Source organism: Python bivittatus, unplaced genomic scaffold (assembly GCF_059951505.1).
Source record: "Python bivittatus isolate LINGU-HERP-01145 unplaced genomic scaffold, Pbiv_v1 ctg000270_np1212, whole genome shotgun sequence".
NCBI classification, from domain to species: Eukaryota; Metazoa; Chordata; class Lepidosauria; order Squamata; family Pythonidae; genus Python; species Python bivittatus.
The window spans coordinates 3,148,657-3,173,299 of NW_028277050.1; the positions used below are offsets into that span (position 1 = coordinate 3,148,657).

The 24,643-nt window shown below is 39.0% G+C and overlaps 1 protein-coding gene across 2 annotated transcripts; it reads left to right on the forward strand.

Annotated features, from left to right (window-relative positions):
* The first annotated feature begins 147 nt into the window (after nt 1-147).
* GDAP2 (ganglioside induced differentiation associated protein 2) lies at nt 148-23,102 on the forward strand. 2 transcript variants are annotated; one of them, XM_088138608.1, is made up of 14 exons: nt 148-306; nt 2,249-2,490; nt 4,746-4,885; nt 6,117-6,270; nt 9,653-9,741; nt 12,355-12,431; nt 14,647-14,806; nt 16,772-16,922; nt 17,307-17,383; nt 17,903-17,979; nt 19,517-19,656; nt 20,335-20,389; nt 20,875-21,018; nt 22,289-23,102. In XM_088138608.1, the coding sequence occupies exons 2-14, from the start codon at nt 2,315-2,317 to the stop codon at nt 22,331-22,333; spliced, it is 1,485 nt and encodes a 494-aa protein (XP_087994734.1). In that variant the 5' UTR covers nt 148-306; nt 2,249-2,314; the 3' UTR covers nt 22,334-23,102. The 2 variants fall into 2 exon arrangements, with proteins under 2 accessions (XP_087994734.1, XP_087994735.1); XM_088138609.1 differs by lacking the exon at nt 148-306 and having other exon boundaries at nt 2,305-2,490; nt 20,875-21,022.
* Nucleotides 23,103-24,643: the final 1,541 nt, after the last annotated feature.

Sequence of the window (24,643 nt, forward strand, 5' to 3'; positions counted from 1 at the left end):
GAGCCGATCGATCGCGCCCACTCCGGCGGGCTCCTCTCCCGCTCTTGATTTCCCCTCGCACCTCCGGCGCCACCCGGGCTCGGGGATTCGGCTGCGGAGAGGCGGAAAGCAGAAGGCGGTGCTTGGCGAATCGGGGCGTTCACCGGAAGAGGCACCAGCCAGCGGGACGCGGGGAGCTGGCGGCTGCTTCTCCGCGCCTGGCGAGCCCGCCGCGGAATGGTTTCGCGGAGCCCCGGCAAGAGAGCAAGCCCGGCCGCCGGGGGTAGCAGCCGTGGAGCCGCGAGCGCCGCGGGGCCGCGCGCCGAGGTGGGTGTCGCCGGCGTCCGCGGGGGCTCGCGCGCCGGCCCATCCCCCAGTTCGCCCTTGGCTCGCGGCCTCTCGCCGGCGGGGCCGCGGAATCCTCGCTCGCCTCGGGAGAGAATTATTCCCGCAGGGGAGAAAGGAAGCGCTGAAACCCTCCAGGGGAAGGGCAGGAGGCAGGGCGCGTTTTCTTGCTTCTGGGTCCTCCTCCTGCCGTCCGGAGGATTCGCTTTCCGCGCGTCCGCTCTTTCGGATGCACGCGCTTTGCGCTCAGTGAAAAGGTTGGAATCCTGAACGCTGCCCGGACGAATGTCAGGTCTAAGCTAAACTTCTCAGGGGTGGCTTCCTCTGGCAGCATTTGAAGAAAAGGAGCCTATCGGAGTTGGGCAGATTTAAATAAGCATATTTGTAACCATATAATTATATATAAATATAATAGACATAAACATAATTATGTAAGCATAATTACATACATATGTAAATATGCATTATACATAAATTATTTATAAATGATTTATACATTGTTATAGAATAAATATTATGTATAAATACAAATAGCAATACAGTAGGTCTCTAGATATTTAAGATGGATTCTGGGTAAAAGAATTTTTTTTAAAAATCCTTTGTGATTTTGGTGTGGAATGTAAAGCTCAATCCAGTCTGGGGGTGCATATTGAATCATAACTCTCAAAGCTCCAACAAATTCTGGCCCTGCTTTGATGCCAAAACGTGGATTTGAAGGGCAGATCCTTGACGGTTTTTAAATGTGATAACGTTGAAACCACTGTCAAATCACAGATCACATCCACCTGCATGGAATGAGCCATGTTAATCATATAACACTTCATATCTTCATGGATTGACATGATTTTTACCATGTGATCCACCTGAAGCCACAGTTAAATCATAGGTTGCTTCCACCTGCACAGTATGAATCATAGTTACAGATCTGAAGGAGTTTTAGTGCCTCTGTTGTGGTGCTTAAAATCACCAGATCCATAATTGCTTTTGTTCATGTTAACGCAGGTTGATCTGTGATTTATTTGTTTAAAAATTACAAAAGAAACCAAATGCATAACATCTAGTTTTTAAATAACCTTGACCACATATTGTTCAGTATTTCCATTGTGTCATCATAAGAATACAAAAAATTGTCACATCTTTGATTACTTCAGGCAGATCCTAGATAAAATTCATGACAATCCATACCTTTGATCTGCATTTCTGTTATGATGGAACCAAAAAGATCAGGAGTATGTTTTTTGTGAAAGGATTGGTGATCTTAACTTTGATAGAGTTAACAAATTCTTGAGCTGAATGTGTGCTCATAGCCACTTTTTTCATTAATTCTTGCTGTATGACCTCCTACCTGAGTTAATATTTTTCACCAGTTCTGCTGATAGAATTCTAGTAATTAAAAAAAATACAGAGAACCCTGAAGGCAGATTTCTGCCCATCTCATGAAACAATGGTCTCTTGTATGGCATACAGAAGCTGGACAAGGCCAGATGAGCCTTGGACTCACATGCTTCCTTCCTGTCATATAGTAGAGGAAAAATGAAAGTTTTTGTGTCTTCCCCCTGTTTTGATATAATCAGGGCCTAGAGTTGTTTTAACCCAGATTTTGTTTTATTACAACCAGTCATTTATAGAAACCATGATTTGAAGTTGGCTTCTTTAAAACTATAGGTAATGGAAATCACAGATTGATATTCCAGGTGATATGACATTATGCAGCTAACCCAAAATGTCTACATAAAAAAGTAGAAGCACATGAGCTCAAAACTTGTATCACTTTATTTTAGGTATGTTGTACTAAATCATTATTTAAGATGGTGTATGAATGGAGTTATTGCTTTAAAGATAAATGTTTTAATGAGAATGTTCAGTTATATTAAACACATTGATTGTTTTTTATTTTGTTGTATATTTTAATGTGAAATAACAGCAATATCTCAATAAGCAGTGAAGTGCTTATCAAGTGAACTGAAATAACTGCTGACTTCTACATTCCATGGATCCTTTGGGCGCTCCTTCCCATTTTGTGGATATTAATACTTTGCCAGGATGGTCTGATCATCATGATGAAGACCAATCAAACAGCTCTCCATTACCAGTGGAAGGGGGGAAAGTTGATGTCCGATCACCCTTCCCATATAGAGAAGAGATTAATACAAAGATAATATTATGGTAAGTGTACATATCATTATCTTAAATAATCATTAAACAATATAAAGCATTTAGATTTTTGTCAGACTTCATCCCACAGGCAGGAATAAATCACATTTGCAAGCTCCCAAAAAATCTAAGGCCTTCAGATAAGTAATGTTTTAAAAAACAAAATTAAGAAGCATAGTTCCATCTGTCCTTTGTCACTGGAACCATTACATTTGCTGTTTTTTACTGACTGTGTAAGAACAAATCCTCACATTTTTATGTAAAGCTTATAAAAAAAATCTTTATAAATCTATAAACCTTATCCGAAGAGGATTCTTCCAGATATCCTGGGTTCCTCTTCTGTCATTCCTTACCACTGAACCAATTGGATAGGTTGGTAGGAGTTGTGATTCATAACTCTGGGAGGACAGTTTGGAGACACATGTTTTATGTATTTAAAACAGAATGAAGTAGACATTTGGGGTTTATTAATAGGCTGCTGATCAACCTAAATCAATTTGATGCTTGCTGTTTTCCAAGATTCCAAAAATAGTCCAGAATGGGACCAAATTTGGTATAATAGGAGAAGCTGGCAAAAGAAAAATAAAGTTTGAAAATGGGCTGGACCAGTTGGGGCTGTGGAGAAAAAAATTAGAGAAAAATATATGGGAGTCACATTTGGGCAGCTGCTTGGAAGGCTGTTGACTTCCCCCTTCTCTCCTCCCTCCTGATCATATGATCCTGGGTGAAAAAACTACAGGTAGTCCTCACTTACCAATGGTAATTGGTACCAGGAACTCCATTGCTAAGTGATGCGGTCGTAAGGCGTGATGTCACATGACTGTGCCAATTTATGACAGCAGTTCCGGCAGTCCCAGTTGCTGTCGTTAGGCGAGTCCCACATGGTCACTGCATCCCATAGTCACGTGATCACCATTTGCAACCTTCTGCTGGCTTCCCCATTGATCTTGCTTGTCAGAAGCTGTCAGTGAAGGTCACAAATGGTGGTCATGTGACCATAGGACTGCGACATAATTGCAAGCCAGTTGCCGAGTACTTGAATTGCAATCACGCAACTGTAGGGACCCTGTGACAGCCGCAACTACAAGGACCTGTTGTAAGTATCCCTTGTTCAGTCCCATTGTAACTTCAAGTGGTCACTGAATGAGTGCACATTAAAGAGGACTGCCTGTATTAAGAAGTTGGAAAGAATGCCAGAAACCATGCTTTGCATGCTTTTCCTCCCTTATTTATTTCTGGATAGTGAGAAGTCTTCAAAACAAATCACCAGCCCACCACCATTTCAGTTTTTAAAAAATGACATATGATAGTGAGAGGAATGATAAACATGATAGCTCTGTTAAATCCTGGAAAGCCTTTTATTATTTTTTTCCAACTTAAGGGAACATTGGAAAGAAATAAGGTAAGGTGCTTAGGACTGATTGACCATTGGCCAGCAGGATACCTCTTCAAAAACTGAACAAAACAGGACCAAATTTGGTGTGATGGGAGAAGCCAGAAAAATAAAGATGAGGTTTGAAAGTGAGCTAGATCATGCCAGAGGCTGTGGAGAAAAATATTACCCCCAAAAAAACCTCCCACTGCATCTCTATGAGAAGCACGCTTGCATCTTGGTTCTGAATGGTATTGACTGCTCTGCTGTAAGTCTCCCTTCCTCCAGGTCATATGACCTAGAGCAGGGCATATGGAGCCCACCCGGTGCTGCTCAGAGCACATGTACAAATGCAGATGCAAGATATGGGAAAAGCAGAGGTGCGCACACACATACAGGTGCAAAAAGTGACTTTGTTACCCAGAAGAAAACACAGAGCTTCCTATAGCCCTTACAGGTAAAGGTGTTGGAAAGAATTGCAGGAGTCGTGCTCCGCATACCTTCCTATTTATAAACTTGTGCATATTGATTGGTTTCTTTTAATCCAGTTTTCATTTTGGAAGAGTACTCTCTCTCGAGTTCATCCACAGTAATACGTTTTAAGTCAGTGAAAGTACATTTTTAGGGTACGATGCCTGTTTTTCTATTCATAACAGTTGTACTGTGTTCTATAAAAAGATTGGAAGGAGAAAGAAATTAAAACTGACTGGTGATATCTTCTGAGAATACTCAGATGTTTAAATGTGCAGATCTTGGCTGTGTTCCATCCTATCTACCTGGTTCATCAATACTGCTATGGGAAACATGTAACTAGATGACGAACTTCCTTTTCATATGCAAATAGATTTGGTGGTTATTTCTTCTGCATCGTTAATGAATTGTAATCTTTCCAAAGGAGAGGCGACGTAGCATTGCTGAACTGCACAGCCATAGTAAACACCAGCAATGAGTCCCTCACAGATAAGAATCCAGTGTCCGAAAGTATCTTCATGCACGCAGGACCTGACCTAAGGGTTGAACTACAGAAACTTAAAGGTCAGAATAACATGGTCAATTCCTAAATATTTGACGGGATCAAAAATGGCAATGTTGTTTAAAGAAAAATGCCAGTACAGCCAAAGGTTTAGGCCCTCCAGGCCACAGAGCTTCGCTTCAGTGATTCTGTTTTGCCCTTGTTGGATACTTCAGCAGAAGTGACTGCAGAGGTCAAGGATGCCAGAAGCCCCAAATTGTCACAAATTACATAGCCACAATTGAATTTTTAAAAATGACTGTTTGGTCAGCTTTATAAAATAAAGTCATAATCATCTAGGTGATATGTGAAAGAGATGAGGATGAAATTACTAAGTAATTGGAAGAGGTGTTTACCTTCCTTTATTTTCTAGAACAGAAACTTGGTTGCAGGGAAATGTTTCAAATTTTAAAGAAGAGAATGGGCGCTGAAGCAAGAAGTGAAATTTGCAACTGGAAAAGGTCCATGATTGTCAGGTGGACAGAAAACCCTGAACCACTAATGAGTGACCTCATAGTGGTCGTTTAAGTTTCTGAGAACAAAAAGTCTAGGGTAGTGTACTGCAAGGTCAGAGATGCCCCTGCTAGCTCAGGAAAAGAGACTCTTGTGCAGCTGGTAGAAAGTAGACAAACACTACCTTATACTTTCCAGCCATCCAAATGCAACAGGAAGCACTTAGACTTAGTAGGCTACTTGATGGAGCTTCTGATCAGTGAGATGGACTCTTATAACTACAACCATGTCAGCTCCCCACCCTTACTGACTGCATCTTAGTGCAACCTGACAGACAGTACAGTACTAGGAATAACTCTCTCCTCTTCTCTCAGGCAGGTCTTGTAATAAATGCCAGGTCAGTGTTTTCATCCAAGATGTTTTGTCAAGAAATTGACCTGGCATTAGAAGACTCGTAATCCTAAACTAGACTTTTCCAGACAGCTGCTGTCTGTTGGTCTATAATTTCCATAAATTCCAGTCAGCATGGAATTTGTTTAGTTAACAAATAGTTATAGCATAACTAACAGGCATGCAGTTGGTCTGCTAAATCATAGTTTAATATAAAGGTGAATGAAACCATTATCTTTACTGAACAACTGGTTTCTTCTCCATCCAGCTATCCTATAAAAACTGGCTATAGTATATAAAGTCCCTGTATCCAAGTTCATCTAAGAGTATAAAGGGGATTCTAAATTGAAAATAAAATGCTTGGGTGGCCATTGGTTTGACATTGCCTGTCTTGTTCTGGTTTCTTACTAGGTTGTCGGACAGGGGAAGCAAAGCTAACCAAGGGGTTTAACCTTGCTGCCCGCTTCATCATTCACACTGTGGGACCCAAATATAAAAGTCGATACCGAACAGCAGCAGAGAGCTCATTGTACAGCTGCTATCGCAACATCCTTCAATTTGCAAAGTAAGCATGTCTCTTCTTTGACAGGCAAGTACCTTCTCTGTGTGCACCCAAATACACACACTGCATGTAAACTGGTGCAAACTATGAAGTTCATATAGCCCATGACCAGTGTGAAAACAGAGGTTTTGAAATGTGCATATCTGAAATGTTGGATAGTATCATGGGTGTTGTCAGAAATGGCTGCTATGAAAGATCTGCCCATTTACCGAATGGTGATGGATATAGCAAGCAACAAACATTGAGGAAGATGCATTGGTGAGGATAAAGGACAAAGAAATCACCCAAGGACCCAAAAAAAGGGTGGTAAGCCCCAAAATGCAGTGATTTTGACTCTACATTAATTCAAAATTAATCTTAAATCATTTTCCCATACAAATGGTTCCTGAGTGAGATCTACCAATCTTGCTACACTCCTGAAATTCTCAAGATGGCAACAATGGTCATTTTTTTTCTGACTTTACTTGATCAGGATATACGGGTAGTCCTCAACATATGACCATTCATTTAATGACTAAAGTTATGATGGCGCTGAAAAAAGTGACGACCGGTCTTTGCACCTACAACCATCACAACGTCCCTGTGGTCCTATGATCAAAATTCAGGCATTTGGCAACTGGCATGTATTTGCAATGGTTGCAGTGTCCCAGGGTCACATGATCGCCATTTGCAATCTTCTCATGGGGCTTCCAACAAGCAAAGTCAGTGGGGGAAGCTGGATTTGCTTAACAACTGTGTGATTTGCTTAACAACTACAGTGATTCTCTTAATGACCATAGCAAAAAAGTTGGTAAAACCGGGCACAGTTCACAATGACCACATCACTTAGCGATGGAAGTTCCGGTCCCAATTGTCGTATGTCGAGGACTATCTGTAGCTGCCTTCCATGTCCAGGAAGAATGCCTCCAGGATAGTTGCATGAATCTGGCTCTTTAATTTGTACTTTTGGCCTAGCTGCCAATTTAAATGGTTATTTCTTGAAGAAATAGAATGAGCTAGATGGGCAATAAACATCTGAAAATAGCTCAGAAACCACAGCTGTAACATCCTGTATCTATAGAGTGGCTTGTGAAATTATTCCTACAGAACACATGCCATCACCTTCCTCTTTTCATGTACTTCTGTAATTTTTATTGTCCTCCCCACTCCAAATATTAGTTGTCTAGTACGGTATTAGGAGTAGATTACTAAAAAGTATGCATAGTCCCCTGAGCAGCAAAGATATAGAAGATAGAAATAAAGCAAAAGTATTATTAAGTGTGATGTGGAGGACAGGAAAAGAGAGGAGCTGTTCATGTAATTGGAATATTCGGTACTTCACCTAGTTAACAGCATACTTTCTTCATTTCCTGAAATAAAGAGAAATCACCAGAAATATCCCCAGTGGTGTGGAACCTGGGGCCCATCAAGTTCTAATTTAGGACTGATGAGAATTGAACTCCAGTTCCAGACAACTTCTCTGTCCCCTGCTGATAACATTCTTTTTCACTGCCAGATTATTGATCACATTCCTTATTCTTAGTTGTTTAGTTATTTGTACATTATGTTAAGCCATGAATCATGGTTTATAAATCACAGTAGCTTGATTCAAACATTATCCAAAGCCAAAATCAAACAACCACTTTACGGTGTAGCATAATGTGCAAAGCCTGTTTTTCTTGTCTTGGTAGGTTACATTTTCACCCCTAGGACCGTGATATGCAAACTTTTTCTGATTTCCAAGATCTTCCACATTTTTTAAATATAAGAGATTCTTCAGTAATATTCCTCATCTGTACTGGTCAGTGACCGTAATAAGCTAAATGAATGAATGAATAATATTCCTAATCTGAGATCTAGGAATGAATAATAATTAATAATAAGTTTAATGAGTCAGTCACCATTCTGGTCTTCCTAGACTGACTCACTACTGCTAACCTAACTAGGCTCATCTGAATATTATTAATGTATGATTTAGTCTAATTCTTTTCAAAGGAATGATTTGGGTTTATAGTTGTGATGGAATGGAATTATGAAGGCCAGACTCAGGGAGAAAAACATTTTCTTTCATCTCCTGAGGCACGAGGGAAAGATAAGAGGATGAGACTGGCACCTCCCTGAGGAATTCATAATGTTGTGGCTGGCATTACTTGGGAGCTGGGGTTTCAGTCTGGGAAGATTCTTGCTAGAGGTTGTAGCTAATAAACGTTGCTGGACTGAATTTACATGGTCTCTTGGAGTTCCTTGGGCTAGGCCTGACATCAATCTTCCCAGACTCTAAATTATGAATTCCTCAGAGAGGTGCCAGTCTCATCCTCTTATCTTTCCCTCGCGCCTCAGGAGATGAAAGAAAACGTTTTTCTCCCTGAGTCTGGCCTTCATAATTCCATTCCATCACAATAGTATTCTATTCCTTGGGACCAATATTGACTTACTGGACTTGATGGTGGGGGGACAGGGGTGAGATTGACCAAGGGATCTAAAGTAGAAAGCTTCACAGAATTCATATTAAGTAGAAATTAATCTGTTATAAGTTTGTTTGAATTTAGTTTACTCCATGAAATCAGTAATCAGATCCAGACAATCATGTTTATCACAGCCATTTTATCCATCCAGAATAGTTGAACATTTACTTTTCTTTTGCTGTTTTTTTTTAATCCTGTCATGTTAAACCATGTCCTGTTTAATGTTTTTGCTTGTAATTTCCTTGTATAATGAGGAATTTGCATATAATCTTATTTTTATCTGTTCCAGTTTTGCCAAATTTTTTAGGCTTTGATCCAAATTCTACCTTTTGCTCTATTAGTAATAATTAAACCTATTTATAAATCAAGCATGGCTATAATACCATCTCTCCCTTTTCCCATATCTAAGAGCAACATGAAGCAGGTAGAAATCCAAATGACCCTTTTTTGCCAGCCCTTTGAGGTAGGCCAGATCAGGAAATAGACTCTAGAAGGGTTAGTGGAATTCTGTTGTTGCAGGGTATAATAAGAGAATCTTAAAAGCTTGACAGAGTTTCTGCTTCCTCCCTGATATATCAAGGTGAGATAATCTTATATTTCTTTCTTACCCACTCCACTCTTTAAGGGGTGAAATGATGTTTATGTAACATCAATTCTTGCATTCCTTCCTCAAAACTATTTCTGTACTCTACACTTTTCAGAACAGCCATTTTCTCCATCCACAATACATGGCTATTAAATCATCTCTGAATCTTGTTCCATTTTTAATTCTGTAAGTAGACCAGAGGACCTGTCTGCCAACTTTGACTCTGATCTTAATCACCATAGTTGTGCTACCCTAAATAAATACATGCAGGAAAATTGGCGTGAATATGCTTTGACTTAATAAAATTAATGTTCTTATGCCTTGCTGAAATCATTCTTTACCAATGTAATTTTAGGGAGCAAGCAATGTCCTCAGTGGGATTCTGCGTGATAAACACTGTGAAACGAGGTTATCCTTTAGCAGATGCTACTCACATAGCATTGCGTAAGTATTCTTGAAGGGGTGGTTGTTGACCCAATCTGATTTATGTATCTGGTACTTCAGAGAGCAGGTCTCTCTGCCTGAAGCGCCTTACCATCTATTAGTAGAGCAAAAAGAGATCACAGAAGGAGAGAAAAGTAATGGAGGCAAGAGTGGACAAGAAAGGAGTATGTGATAGCATCAGTGAGTAGCTGTTGTAGAATAGTGGATCAAGGGCAAGTGGCAATCTTTTACGGCCATAGGGGTGAATTTTGACTTTTATTTTTCCTGGGGACTGGTCACAAGAGCAAGTGATTGAATTATGTCACTGGAGTAAATGAGGCTGAATTTTTACTTATTTTTGGTTACTTATTTAATGTGATGTTCTATCCCACATATAATCACCACACTCTAGGAGATTAATGTAAAGAGTCAATGATTACATTGAGGCTTGTCTTGCATTTTTCTACCTCTTTAAAAGTTCCCAAATTCTTAAACCTCGCATTGATTTTGCTCCTTAAAACTCCTGTGTTTCCCATTTAACCTTCCCAAATCCCCACAAAATTATGGGCAAGGGGAATGTGCATGTACCACATCCGGTTTAGAGGTATATGCCAAAGGTTTTGCAGGATTTTGTACATTGTATTTTGGTCGTAAAGGTATAGAAAGTATCAAAATATACAAATAACAATTGCTTTGTTTGCTTTGTTGTGGAATTGGTGAATGTGGCTGGTGACTCTTCTCCATTTCATTCCTGGGAATACACAGGCTTCTGTATTAATGTTTGGACCTACATACTTTATTTAAGTTAGACCAGGTTGACTGGTATCCTTCAAATGTTTTGCCCTAACAAGGATGGTTAGACACTGTTATTTATTTGATTTTGTAAAATGTAAATGGTGCAACATATATAATAATGCCATTATAATCTTATTTTAGAATTTGGCATTCAATTGGGCCATTTATGTTACAAAACCAATTTAAAAATGGAATGTTTGTAAACATAAATACACAGCCAGACTTGCTTTATTTATTAAAGTGTATATGGCTGCTCAGATCATGTGACTCTGGGCTGCATACAAAAAGAAAAGAAAGGAAAACCATAATCAACCAATACAAAACATATTAAAACCATACAATGGGGATCAGGACTGAGATCTTCTATAGCTCATCAGATTGGGAACTCTTCTCATCCTGACCCCAAGGCCCTGGGAGAGAACCAGCTCTTAACCACCTTTCTAAAGGCCTGAAGCGATGGGAAAATAATTCCAAAGATCTATACTAACATAATATCAAACTACAAGTTGAGCTTCCAAATATAAGGGCAAGCTGTGATTCAGAGTTACTTGTCTGCCTGTTGCTTCCATGGGCTCAGCAGACAGATTCTTTAATGCAGTTATTTATGGAGGCAGGGCAGTGGCTGGAGCTGTAGTTTGTCAGTTCAGGAAACAGTGCAAATCTTCGTTATTTTCCTGTGAGATGTCTGGATTAAGCCAACAAGTTGTTTTGCTAAATTACAAAACTTTGGTATTACAGGTATTGGTGATACCATTGGTATTGCTTTAAAAGTGGCAGACACTCTTCCGGTGTTTTGGTGTTGATCCATAAAAATGGGTATCTGTAAGAGGGTCAAATGACGAATGGGCATTACAACAGGAGTTCCACCCCTTTTGTATGCATATTGCAATGTCACATGTATGAATATAAAGGGCAGGGCTTGCTCTGCAATGCTTGTTTCAGCATTCTGACAAAACAACTAGATTCTGCATTTGCCTCTGTCCATAATTAACTGGTTTCCCTATTTGTTCTGTAGTTCTGCTATCGACAGATATATTTCTATGGTTTCTGTTTCAATAAAAAGAATATATGAAGCAATTCTCTTAAAATTACAACAATCCCTGAAATGCTGCTTTTCATCCATCAATAAAATAATAGAGGTGTGGGTAAACTCTGGGCCACAGGTGGTCCTCCTATCGTCCCATTCATAGTATCCAGAGTGGGTGCTGTTTCACTTGGGAGAATGAATGGGTAAGTGGATGAGAAATGGATAGGGGGTATGAGAGCCAATGTAGTGTAGTAGTAAAGGTGTTACATATGGAGGAGCAGGGATCCAGTACTCAACCATGGAGTGCTCTGATGACTTTGGGTCAGTCTCTCTTTCTCAGGGTTTCTGTAGGAATCGTACTGGGGAAGATACAACTGTATGCTGGTTTAAGTTCTTGGGGGAAAGGTAGAATATAAATGCAGTAAAATGCTGACTCCTCTGTAAATCAGACCATAAAAATCAATTTCACCCCTTAAAATCAACCCCAAATGCAAAAAAGTAACATGGGGGGCAGGGAGAATGTTGGTCCTGCCCATTGTTGGCATCATCATCTGTAGGATTATTAGAGTACTACCAATTCCATACAGCAAGAAAGGATTGCTTTCACCCTGTAGTGCTAAGTGGATCATGTGGAAAAGTTAGACAATCATTCTTGCAAGCACTTTGGGTATCTCTGCTGTTTCATATTACCTCATTTTTTATGTGGATGACTGAAGGCCTTTAATAATGAAATTATTCCTCCTATATGTTATGTTTAAATATTGGCTCCCTCTCATTTTGCTGACTTATTTTTCTTGACATTTCATCCACAGGTACAGTCCGACGATTTTTAGAGATTCATGGAGAAACCCTTGAAAAAGTAGTGTTTGCTGTTTCTGATCTTGAGGAGGTAAATTATCTTGTTCATGTTTGTAAGCATTTGCTATGCAGTTGTGATATTTCTCTCTGTTGATCCTATAGCTTTCTTTTGCAATGTGTAATAAGCTTAGTTTTAAGAGCTCTCATTTTCTTTAATTCATATACTCTTAAGTTGTTGCTTCAGACACAGTATATTCTAATTCAAGAGTGGCTATATTTTGGATTGTAGCTATAAAATTAGGGAGCCCCTTCATTTGTTGATCTTATGTAAAGTCAAGAAGTAGATCTATGTTTTATTTCTAAAATGTGTTGAAAATGTAACTTTCTGTGAGTAACTCATATGATATCGATTAAAATGATGCTGACTTCTTGTGTGAAATATGGCTAATACAGAAAAATATTTGTAGAGAGAGAGAAAGGAGGAAAATACCCATATTCCTTAAACCCTGGATTCCATGTGTTCTCTTGAGTGAATATTCTTTTGCCAAATGGAGAATACTTCATGATTGAAAAAGGCATGAAAATTTGTAAGCAAACATTACTGCAGAACTGCAAAGAAACTCAATATCAAATCATGTATTAAATGTCAGAGATTCTTCTTAAGCAAGATGTGGTGAAAATAGAATGGAGAGGCTCTAAGATAAATACTCCACGTTTCTGAGTGTCCTGCTTCGGACTGGCTTAAGAATGCTCCCTCACTGAAAAAATACAGCTACACATAGAATAAATGAACATTGAGGGTAGGGATGACAATATTAAGCTTAAGTCACTGTTGCAGCTTTTTACATGTTGCCAATTCTATCAGTGTTCTGTGATCTAAAAAAAAGTTGTGCAAATCCCGACCTCTTGTTGGTTACAACTTTCTATAATATGAAGAGTTGGGAAATTGTCATTGCCAATATGTGCGTGTTTTGGGAGACAGTACTATTACTAAGACACACTTGGTTTTTCAAATTTTTGCCTGTATCTTTGAGAGATCGCCTTGATCTCTCAGTGTTCTTTATACCACTAACTGTAGCATCCTCCTCCCTGTGAGCAGAGCTGGAGGTATTGTTTTACAGCGGTTCCTTTCTTATCTGTAGGGTTGATTTCAAACGAGTGTTGACAGAAAGTGTTACTGCACACAATCAAGACCAGTGCCTTGATGCTGTTGTGATTCAGCAAATAGGCTGAAGTTGAATCCCAATCCAATTTAGGTCCTGTAGATAGATGGTGTTTGGAAATTTAGTAGTTTTCTGGACCAGGTCGTACCTTCTCTGCAAGAAGAGGAACCTAAACTAGTGCTGCTCATTGAGTCATCGCTGTTAATGGAGGCATAATTATGCAAATTTTGCCCACAATATGGAAGTGGCATCTACCAAGAAATGCTTAAGTTTGTGATAAGCTGTTTTATAAAGCTGTTCCTCTTTCTTTAAAGTCTCAACTACAAATAAAATAATTGTTGGCTTTTTAAAAACAATGCCAGTACCTGTACCCTCCCTAAAAATATTAAGATGGTTCCAACTTTCTACTGTCCCTTATAAAGTTGGTATAGTTCCTGTATTCCCATCATAACTCCAGTTGGAGCTGTAAAAAGACAGCTGGTGTTGGCTTTGGTTCTGCATTTCAAGGCATGCTGAGAATTTCAGAAGGCTAAGCCCAGCTAATATTGACACATGTCTCTCTTTAGTTCAAAGATAGTAAATACCGAAATGACAATGTGGGGGTTGATTAGGTTGTCTTCAGAGGCATACAAAGTGACTTGGAAAGAGTTAGGCAAACAAACTGCACTTCCTTTCTAGCTTGAAACTGCAGAATGGGAGCTTGTCATCTTGGTGTTATAATGGCACATCTCAGAAGTTCATCACCAAAGTAAATGTCAAGTTCTTACTGCTTTTATTATACATGTCAGAATGCAGAAGAAGTCTTGCCACAGTGAACACTCTGCGGCTCCTACCATATGTCAGCTGGCAATTCAGATGGTTACAGAAGTTAATTTTGTAAGCTGAAAGCATAAGAACTCTACTCATTCCAGTATGTAGAGCAGCCCCTGGTGTTTCTCTTTCAAACTCTGATAGAAAGTTTGAAAGAGAATCGCCAGGGGCTGCTCTACATATCGGAAAGCTAATATTGGCTGATCAGTTGGCATGACATTGGCATGACTGGTAATTTCATTTTAACACCATTTCGTAGTCTTCCTGACTTTCAGTCTTGCCCTGAAAAGTGAAATACAAGACAAGACATTTTTTAAATTCCCTTTTCTGTAGGCTGCTTATCAGAAGATGCTACCTCTGTATTTTCCAAGATCACTAGTAGAGGAGAGACAGTCCCTGCCTTTACTTCCTGAAGATATCGGCAATGCAGAAGGGGAGCCAGTCGTGCCAGAGCGTCAGATTAGAATTAGTAAAAAGCCAGGTGCTTCCGAGGGTGAGTCTGCCTTTGTGCCAAAGTAATTTGTTGAAGACTTAAGACAGGCAATCAACCTTACTGGGCTGAAAGCTTTCAGAACTGCACATTATTTTTAATATAAATTGTATTTCTTTATGAATTTAATTCTGACACATTTTTCAAAGATAGTTTATGTCGGTTTGATTTTTATACTTAAGAGTTTTAATTATGTATGTATATATGTATGTTAGAATTTTTCAGTATTGTAAAAGTATACAAAACAAACAAAAAAGAAAGTAACAAAAAGAAAAAAAGAAGGAAATTAAAAAAAGAAAACATACAATTATGCCTTCCACCCTTTTTTCTATTGAGTAATTATCTTAATCTTTTCCCCATCCTCTTCATCCCTTTTTAATCCTGAAATCCTGAAATCATCAATTTGATCTTTTTTTCTTTCAACGAAAAGGCCATATAAGGTTTCCAGCCTTTCAAAAAGGTCTTTATCATTTTTTCTCTGACCAATCTGGTCAGTTTTGCTATTTCTGCAAGTTCAGTTAAATTTATAATACAGTCTTCCACTGTAGGTATTTCATTGCTTTTCCAACTTTTTGCATACAATAATCTTGCCGCAGTTACCATATACGATATTAATTTCCCATATTTCTTTTCTAACTCCTTGTCCATAAAACCAAGTAGGAATTATTCTGGTAAGAGTTTCAATTTTTGTTTGGACTACCAGAGAACTTTTTATTGATAGTTGTTATATCGACACAATTAGATACTAATAATAATGATAAGTAGGAGTAATAGTAAGCAAAAGTTGTGGAAGCAACTAACACTCCAACATATCCAGAACCCAAAGGGCTCCTAATATAATTCCCAACCCAAAATGTAGATTAATGCCTAAACTCAGACAGAAACAACTAAGATTGTCTGACATTGCATAGGCTTTGCCATCTGATAATTTTTCAGAGTTAAGGGGTCTATTAATACGGTCCCTTTAGATCACAGGTTCCTTAAATGTAGTCTCTATCCTTTTCCAGGATAAGGTGCCATATAGACACTGAAGAATGCGTTCAGACGCTTTGCAGTTAGATGTGAAATACTGTGAAATGAAATTAGTGGAAGGAGGTTGTTACAGTGAAAGCACTGGTTGATAAATCATGGTCTTCATTCAGTCTTTTCTCTCCGAGAACTTGTGCCCTGAGCTCCACTTGGATTTCTTTGGCTTTTTTTTGAAGAGGTTCAGTCTAAATTCTGCTGAAACCCTCAGCTGATCTGCTACCAGCTCAGCAAGCTGCTATCCCTCAGGCAGCAGGGGAGACTTTTGTTTTCTCTCCCTTTTTGATTTTAGAACCATAATAAATCAAGTGAGAGATTACTGGGCAGCGCTTTAGAAAAGAGGAGTTTTCTGTTTATCAGTCAAGCTATGATGTAGTCAAAGATAAGGAGATTACCATTTACCAGCTCAGGAGTGATCCAAAGTCCTAGTTCAGGACATCACCATAACAGACTCGCTGTTAGGAAGTCCTTAGGATGGTGAGCTTCGTGCATTTTTCCCGATAGCAGACACGTCTTCATGTTTTCACTGTGACTGATTTCCTGTAGCATGTCTCAAATAAAAGGAGGATGATATCTCTCCCCTCAACCAGACCGAAAGAGAAACTCAGACAAGCTCTGCTTCTCAGGTTTGATGGGAAAGTCACCCTTCACCGGCTATCTTCCTATTCCAATGTTCAGCACTGCTGTTGGTTTTAGCTCTACCCAGTTATCTGCTTGACCTATTTGAAGCTTGCAATATTGCAAGTGGTAAAATTTCATCAGTTCAGATTGCATCAGAGAAAGAAATGCTACTACTAACCACTGACGTTTTGCCACAGAATCTCTTTCTAAGTGTAGCTCTTTTCCACTCCGGTGTTTATGACCTCTCATTTTCCTGTACTGGGTGTGTAGTAAGACACTCTCGGGGAGAGCTTTTTCATTATGCTGGAATGTCTCTCGCAGATAATTCTGATGAAGAGGGGCTAGAAGGCGACTTCTCATTTATCGGCTCCCATGCTTTTGCTCGAATGGAGGGAGATGTTGATAAACAGAGGCGTCTCATCCTTCAAGGACAGCTATCTGAGGCAGCACTACAGAAGCAACATCAGAGAAAGTAAGGCACTTTTATCAAAGTACCTCTCCTGTTTGCAGGTCATTGGTTTTCGGCCTCTGGCGTTGCACATGGTAGAGCAGTGTACTTACATCACAGGATGGTCTTTTCTTGTAGCGGTTTTTTTTTTTTTTTTTCTTTCGAAGGGGAAATAATGAGCTGCTGGTGGGATTCGGGACAGACTTTGCATGGAGAAGATGGCTTGGTTCTGATTTTTGTTTCGTTGTTTCCAGTGCAGTTCTTTCACAGTTAGCTTCCTTTTCAGGTTAAGTAAGAAATGTATGACGGTATTTGGCAGGGTATACATAATATCAAGTTTTATGTTTACGCTAACTGTGATACTAGAAAATTAAAAATATTTTGCAACTGTGTGTGGTTGCCTTCTAGTTACAACCGCTGGCTTTGTCGAGCGAGAGCTGAAGACTTGTCGGATATTGCTTCACTTAAAGCATTGTACCAAACAGGTATGCTTAAGGTCTCAAATTCTGGTTGTTCTGTGACTCTCCCTTCTTGATGAGCATGTTGTAGCAAAGAAGCAGTGCATCTCACATCTTAATGCTAACCTAATACGAAATTCAGCCTGTGAGAGTATTCTTATGGTTGATTTTCCATGAGTTGCAGTAGCTAAGTAGTCAAAACTGTAATAGTTTTAACTGTTTACATATTCAGGGGAGATTGTTAACTTGCTTATTGAAAAAAAGCTGATAAGGTAGTTCAAGAATTTCAACAGTTAAGAAATACTATCTTACTTGTATTTCTTAGGGATAGATAAAAGGTAGCCATTCTCCTGAAAGGGGGCATAATAGGGTGTTGTGATTACACGTGAGAGATAATAGGTTCCTGTACAACCCCAGACAATGCAGACAATTTACAAATGATGAACTTTAAGCTGGATTTGACTCAGTGTATCTATAAGTGGAAATTCATTCTTAGTCTAAATTCTGGAGTCTGGAATGAGGTCCTGGTGTCCATTCTATTCGTAGGAGTTGATAACTGTGGTCGTACAGTGATGGCAGTTGTTGGAAGGAATATTCCTGTAACGCTTATAGACATGGAGAAGGTAAGATCTTGAGAAACGTTTTAACAATGATAACAGTTATTATTTTAGAATTCTGAGAAATTACATCTGTACATCCAGATTTGTTCTTCATCCTTAAAAGAACTTCCAGAGGTGAATAGTTAAAATTGCCAACTTAAAATATGATCAACCTACTACAGCAGCAAAACCTAATGCCATTGGAATATTAAATATGCATATCAAGAAGGTTTCATATGAGACTGAAAATATAAACCCACTTTGGACAGACCTGAAAGTAGACATTCCAAGGTTTGGAGTGCCTACAGAACAGCCTCAGAAAACAATTTTAAATACAAGCAGTTTTGTCTCAGAGCTGAGTGAACTTTGAGGTCTTTTGATCCTTAGCCACACAGACTATTGAAGGTGAAAACAGCTTTTTCAAATTATTCCCAAAGCTGACTGGAAAGCAAAGTAGTTTTGTCTAAATACCCATTACAGGTAGTCCCCACTTTAAGAATGAGTTCCCTACCCAAGGTCTGTCCTTAAGTCAAATTTGTATATAAGCTGGAACAATATTATTGTATAATACTGTATAAGTAGTATTGTATAATTAACTTGAACCATTGTGTATTTAACTCGAATCATTGTGCTACAGTAGGCTCCGTTTTTAACTATGGGTCATCCTTAAACAGGGCTTTCTTAACCCGGGGACTATCTGTATTAGTTAGCAATTTCATTTCAGCTCATTGCACACTAGATGAAGCTTGTGAACCATTTCCAAAGTCAGCTCTACAAATAACCCTTTACAATAATCATACAAGATTTTGCTAAGAATATGCATCTGTGACCACTTTATCTCTGACCTGGACAAATTACAATTGGTGTAAACTTCATGTACTTCATATCATAGATGTTGCACATAAGGAGGAGTGGACTTATAACATGTAATATGACACAGCTATTGTCTGGACATCCCAAGTGGATTTGAGACGGAGATACAAGGTGACCCAGGTTCAAGTCCATCCTCAGTCCTGAAAGCTCACTGGCTGATTTTGGACCAGTTACTGTTTGTCTCTCTCAGCCAAACCTATCTCCTATGGTTGCCATTGTGGGGAAAAATGGGAGGCGGGAACCTTTGTAAATGCTGCCTTGAACTCCTACATGAAAGGTAGGAAATAAATCTGCCAGATACATTAATAAATATCCTGGAGTAACCAAGCTATGCTGAGAAATGATATGATTCTGACAATGGTCTTAAGTGGCATCACTGTAATATATACAATTGGTTTAAAATTACCTGATTACACACTGGTTTCTAATGCAGTTTTGAAATGTTGGTTGATCTATTCATATATGGTGTTAATTTATCTGAGAAGAGGATTTGACATCTAAATCCACTGTGTCTTACTCACTGCTGCTCTTGGGGACAAAGGAAAGCCACTTAGCTGAACAAAAATGTACTGGGTTTTTTTCCCCCTATTGAGGAAATTATTCTCCCCAGTACTTTTTTTGTAGAATTATAAAAAGAGAGATGCCACAGTTCTCTCTGGTAAAATAAATCAAATATGTTTTTCTTCAGGCTCTCTTGTACTTTATCCATGTGATGGACCATATTGTAGTGAAGGAATATATCATTGTGTATTTCCATACACTCACCAATGTCTACAATCACTTGGACTCAGATTTCTTGAAGAAACTCTCTGATATTGTCGATGTCAAGTAAGTTTTACATAAGCTTTTGAAACCATCTCTCCTTAATTTCATCTGTGATTCAAAAGCACTGCAAAGAAAATTTACTTTAAAGAATGTACCCTTTTGGCATCTAAAATTCTGAGCTTATCCATGAGTATATACTCATGATAAGCTGAGAATTTTAGGTGCCAAAACGCACCCAAAAAAATCAGGTTTGGCTTATCCACAGATGGACGTATCCATGAGTATATATAGTAATACTTTTTAAAAGTACCTGTATTTCCCATGTACACTCATGGATAAGCCCATCCGCGGATAAGCCGACCCTCACATTTTTAACCAAAATACCATGAAAAATGTAGGTCAGCTTATCTTCAGGTGGTGTGGCTTTCATGATATTTTGGTTAAAAATTCAAGGGTCTGCTTATCTGCAGATGGGCTTATACATGAGTATATACAGTAAAGAGAGGGAAAGGGGTGGGGCAAAAGGCTTAATAAATACCAGAGAAGGATGAAAACTTCACTGTGAAAACTTTACAATATTGAAAGTCTTGTTTCAGTTCATATCCTGATATCCAAATATGTTAATCTCATCTTGATTGTTAAGAATAAGCCACCTGGTTCTGTGAATGGGTTGGGTGTTATCAGGAAACCTATGTCATTATGTATCTGTTTTTGAAACGTACTGTTTTTGTTATTAACCAGGTACAAAAGAAATCTGAAGGCCTTGTATTTCGTCCATCCAACATTTCGCTCAAAGGTGAAGTGTGCCATCTCCAGATGGAAAATGTACACTTTTGCATGCCATCGTGAATAAGTGTGCACCTGAAGTATTGGACAATATTGCTGAGGTTATACACCCTGGTATAGAGGACTGTATATGCTCCCTCAAGCTCTTGGAGGAGATGCAGGGCATAAGTCTAACTAGCAAATAATCAGTTGACTGAAAGGGTTTTGAAAAACAAATTACCTATTAAAACCTACTTATTTATATTTATACCATCCTACTCTTCTCTCCTTTTCCTTCACATATTTTCTGTATTGGCTGCCTTAGACAGCAGTTGCTTTGGGAAGGAAAACATCTGTTTTTGCTTTAAAACTTTTAAGTTGCAGGGTGTACTTACAGTACTTTATTAAATACGTTTCTGTTGCATGTCTCATAACTTCAAATGCTGGGATGGTATGAATCATTTGCAGTCAAACAATCCATGGAAGCAGCATTAATTTCCCTTTTATTCCCATTAGGTTTCAACCTGGTTCTTCACAACCTTTACTGTCTCAGGTCTAAAGGACAAAGTTCACCACGTGGAAAGCCTCCAGCAGTTGTTCACAGCAATACCCCCTGAACAAATTGACTTTCCTCCATTTGTTCTTGAATATGACATCAGGGTAGGTGACTTCTGGGAATATGCATTAGCTTGGCACTCTATTCCGTATCTGTTAGATTTCATGAAGCAGAGTGGAGAAAAAATATTTCTTTCCCTTGGTTTAAAAAGATGTCTGGTGTCTTGCTTTAGAAACAGCCAAGACCTGAAAGCCATGTTGGGTTGGTTGTGCCTCTAAAGGTATATGCTGCAGAACACCTTTGTATGTTGCCTAAAATACACATTGTATTGCTTCAAGAGCACATTATCCTAAGAGAACAGATGATCACTAGTGTCTAGAGCACAAAGCTATACTTCATAGGATGCTAGTATTATAACCTGGAAAATTTTGAAGTCCATAGCACTTGTCATCTTGAATGAACTTCATTTCAAAAGCTAATGAGTACATGGGAGGAAAGAAAGACATACAGTACAATGGTTATGGAGTAGTTAACTCTTGTCTAATATAAAGAGTATCTCTACAAGCTGTACTTTATCGCTAAAGTACTTTATCCTGAACTCCCTACTTCATCTTTTTTTTTTCATTCAGCCATTTCTCAGATAAGTTCCTGGACTTCATTACAGATTTCATTTTTTGAAATCTTACTATGTACATTGTGGCACGTGTTTTTGATACAGGTTACTCTGAAAAGCACAGAATTTCTTTGTAGTGGTGTGGCAAGATGCAAGTGAGAGCACTTCACTAATTTTCCCTTTTAAAAAAAGCTAAGGGAGAGAAATTGTTGCCTGTGACCCACCTTCCCTTGATGCACTCCCAGTGTCTTGTGGCTTCATTTTGTTTCTCCGCCCTGGCACTTTTCTTTGTTTTGGTAAGGCCTTGCAGCTGTTCCTTTCCTGAACCAGCACGGACACACCATTACCTGATCCATTTTCCTTGTTGATTCTCCTGTGGGTAGCCGGGGTAATACCTAAAAAAATTTGGAGGCTCCCTGCAGTTGAAAAAGAAGGAAACCTGAATGCAGATGAAAAGAAATGGCAGTCAGAGTGATATTTTTATAGTATGCAGTTTGTGATATGGTGGGTTAAGCAGCACAATCCAGTCTGACTCATAGTATTTAAGCTCTCTTAGTTCTCCAATCTGTTTAGGGGTAAACTGCAATTCAATGATAAGGCTTCTTCCCCCCACAATAAATGGGCAGTGACTTGGCCCAGAGTGCTGTTGTTGGAATTCAGCATGTAGAGGTTCCACAGCTCTTCATTTAACAAGGTTTGAATGTGAATTTATTTTTTGTGTACACATGTTCTTGGTGTTAATGTTTTTTTCCCCTCTGCAGGAAAATGGATCATACTATTCTTACCCTTCTTCTCCAGACCTCTGACTCTTCAGCTCTGCCATTGTTTCTGATTGCTCAACAATCTATCACACGCTGCTTGCCAATACCATATCAAGTCAACCTAAGTTATTTACAGAGTTCAGAGATAGGGCTTTCTTCCCCACCTCTGTTATTTTTTTACAATGAGATAGTTGCAAGGACACAAGCAATCAGAAAACTACAGTGTAATGAACTGTATTTCAGATCTAAGTATCCAGGAGAAAATGAATTTTCCATGTGGGAACATTCTTTTTTCTTTTGCCAGATGTCAAGGTGGTTCTGTTGTTACTACCATTGTAGTTTCCTGAGACATCCTGAGTGGCTACATTTTGGTATAACCTGCAGATATTCTGTCTTGGGGGAAAAGATGCAGTATCTATTTAATAGTGTTCTATGGCCTTTATAGATTGAATCCACCATTAAGACAGATATAATTACAGAATTGCCTTGAGAAATGTCTGCAGTTGGGCAGAACTGTTGTCAGCTGTAAAGCTACCACGATATACATAATCAGAAATGCTACTTAGTTAAAGGATCTGTCATCTATTTCTCTCTTGCCAAATGATGTGAGATGGAAGTGCTGCTACCGCTGCCACATCCCTCCTCCAGTAAAACCTAAGGGCATATCGGTACTGCCTGGTGTAGTTGTGTTTTTGCAGTCATTTTGGGATAAATACAGTGTGTCGATTGCAAGCTGGACTATTACTTTGTATCACTGAAGAAATTCAGCAATTCATGTTTTGTTTTGTTTTGAAAATAAATTTATTTGTATGCACCTTTGAGAATAAGCCTATAATGTCTCACGCAGATTCGCTTTCACGGTTGCTTTGCTTGTTTTCCAGATTGGGAATCCAGTGATGGTAATAGAACATGTTTACCACACGCCAAAATAATGGTGTCAGTATAGAGTAGAATGGTTGACCGTTGGCTATTTTATATAGATGTAAAGATTCACTTGTCAGCAGAGGCCAGTAGCTGAAAGTGTGACTTCAGTGTCACAATGAAAAGCTACTCGGTGAGTTGACTGAGGTCTAGAGGAAGTTGTCTGCAATTATTAAGAAAGGTTTGGTGAACCTCAGGCCCCCAGATGTTGAAATACAATTCCAGCTGCTCATCATTGGCCATGCTGCTGAGAGCTGTGGTTCCGTAACATTGAGGAACCACGTGTTCCTTACCTCCTCTTCTAATAATAGTTATAATAATGGTTGAAGGCCATAGATGGGGGCAGAATTCAGGAGAGGGAAATGGAATTGATTCACTCAGAATAACTGCAATTCTAATCCATGCTATTGGATGAAGAAACAAAATCAAAAGTGATGCATACTATTGACCATTAAATATATGGTCAATTTCAAATGGAATTTTTAAAAATAGCTGTAAAAGTCTCTAATTGTGAGAAACACTGGGTATATGTAATCATTGTGTTTGGGACCACTTTATTAGAATTTGAAGATAAATAATAACAGAGGTACATAATAGCTAAGAAGAAGAATTGTGCAGTGCTGTTATCCCTCTTCATCCCTAGAACTGGAAGGTTTTATTCTGTATTCTGTGAGAGGCAATGTCTTTCGCGCCATGTGGAACTGGAGTGGCTTTCCTGTTCATTAATGATAATGCAGAGACCTAGCTTGCATGGAAACCAGCTTACAGCTGTGCCTGTAGAAACTTCTGCAAACTTCAGTACAACGGGTGGGGGATAGAGAGTGCCCTGGGTGTTTGCACAGGGTTAAGGAGTCTTCTTGATTGGGAAAAGGGCTACTTGTACATTATTACAGGTTCAAGAGCAGTACTAAACCAACAGTATGGTATCTGAATTAAGAAATTAAACAACTGTGTTCATCAGATCCCACACCCTTCTCATATTTTAAAAATATTAAATCCATTTTGAAACAACTGGAAGCTGATATAATGCAATGCAAAGTGTCTCCAGGAACACACCGTCTTATTTTCTCAAATGCTTTGGTGCTAACATGGCTTCAGAGGCATTCTTCAAAAACAAAGCTGAGTTGGCTGCAACCAACTGCTTTGTTTACAACTGATCCCAGGTAATATAAGTGAGAGCTAGGTTGGGGCAAGCATGGTCCACAGACTGGAAGAGTTAAGTATTTTGGCTAAAAGTAGCCTATTTTGTGTGCTAGACACAGATGGAAAGGGGATATTTCTTTTGTTTCGGCATTATGCCTACACGTTGTATGTTGTGAGGATCTGCATGTGAGCAATTTCTTTCTATGACATGGATTTCATGTTGTGTTGGGTAGGGCAAATGCAATGCTTGGTTCAAGCTCCCAGCAGGCCTTGCCACAAGTTCCACTCCCA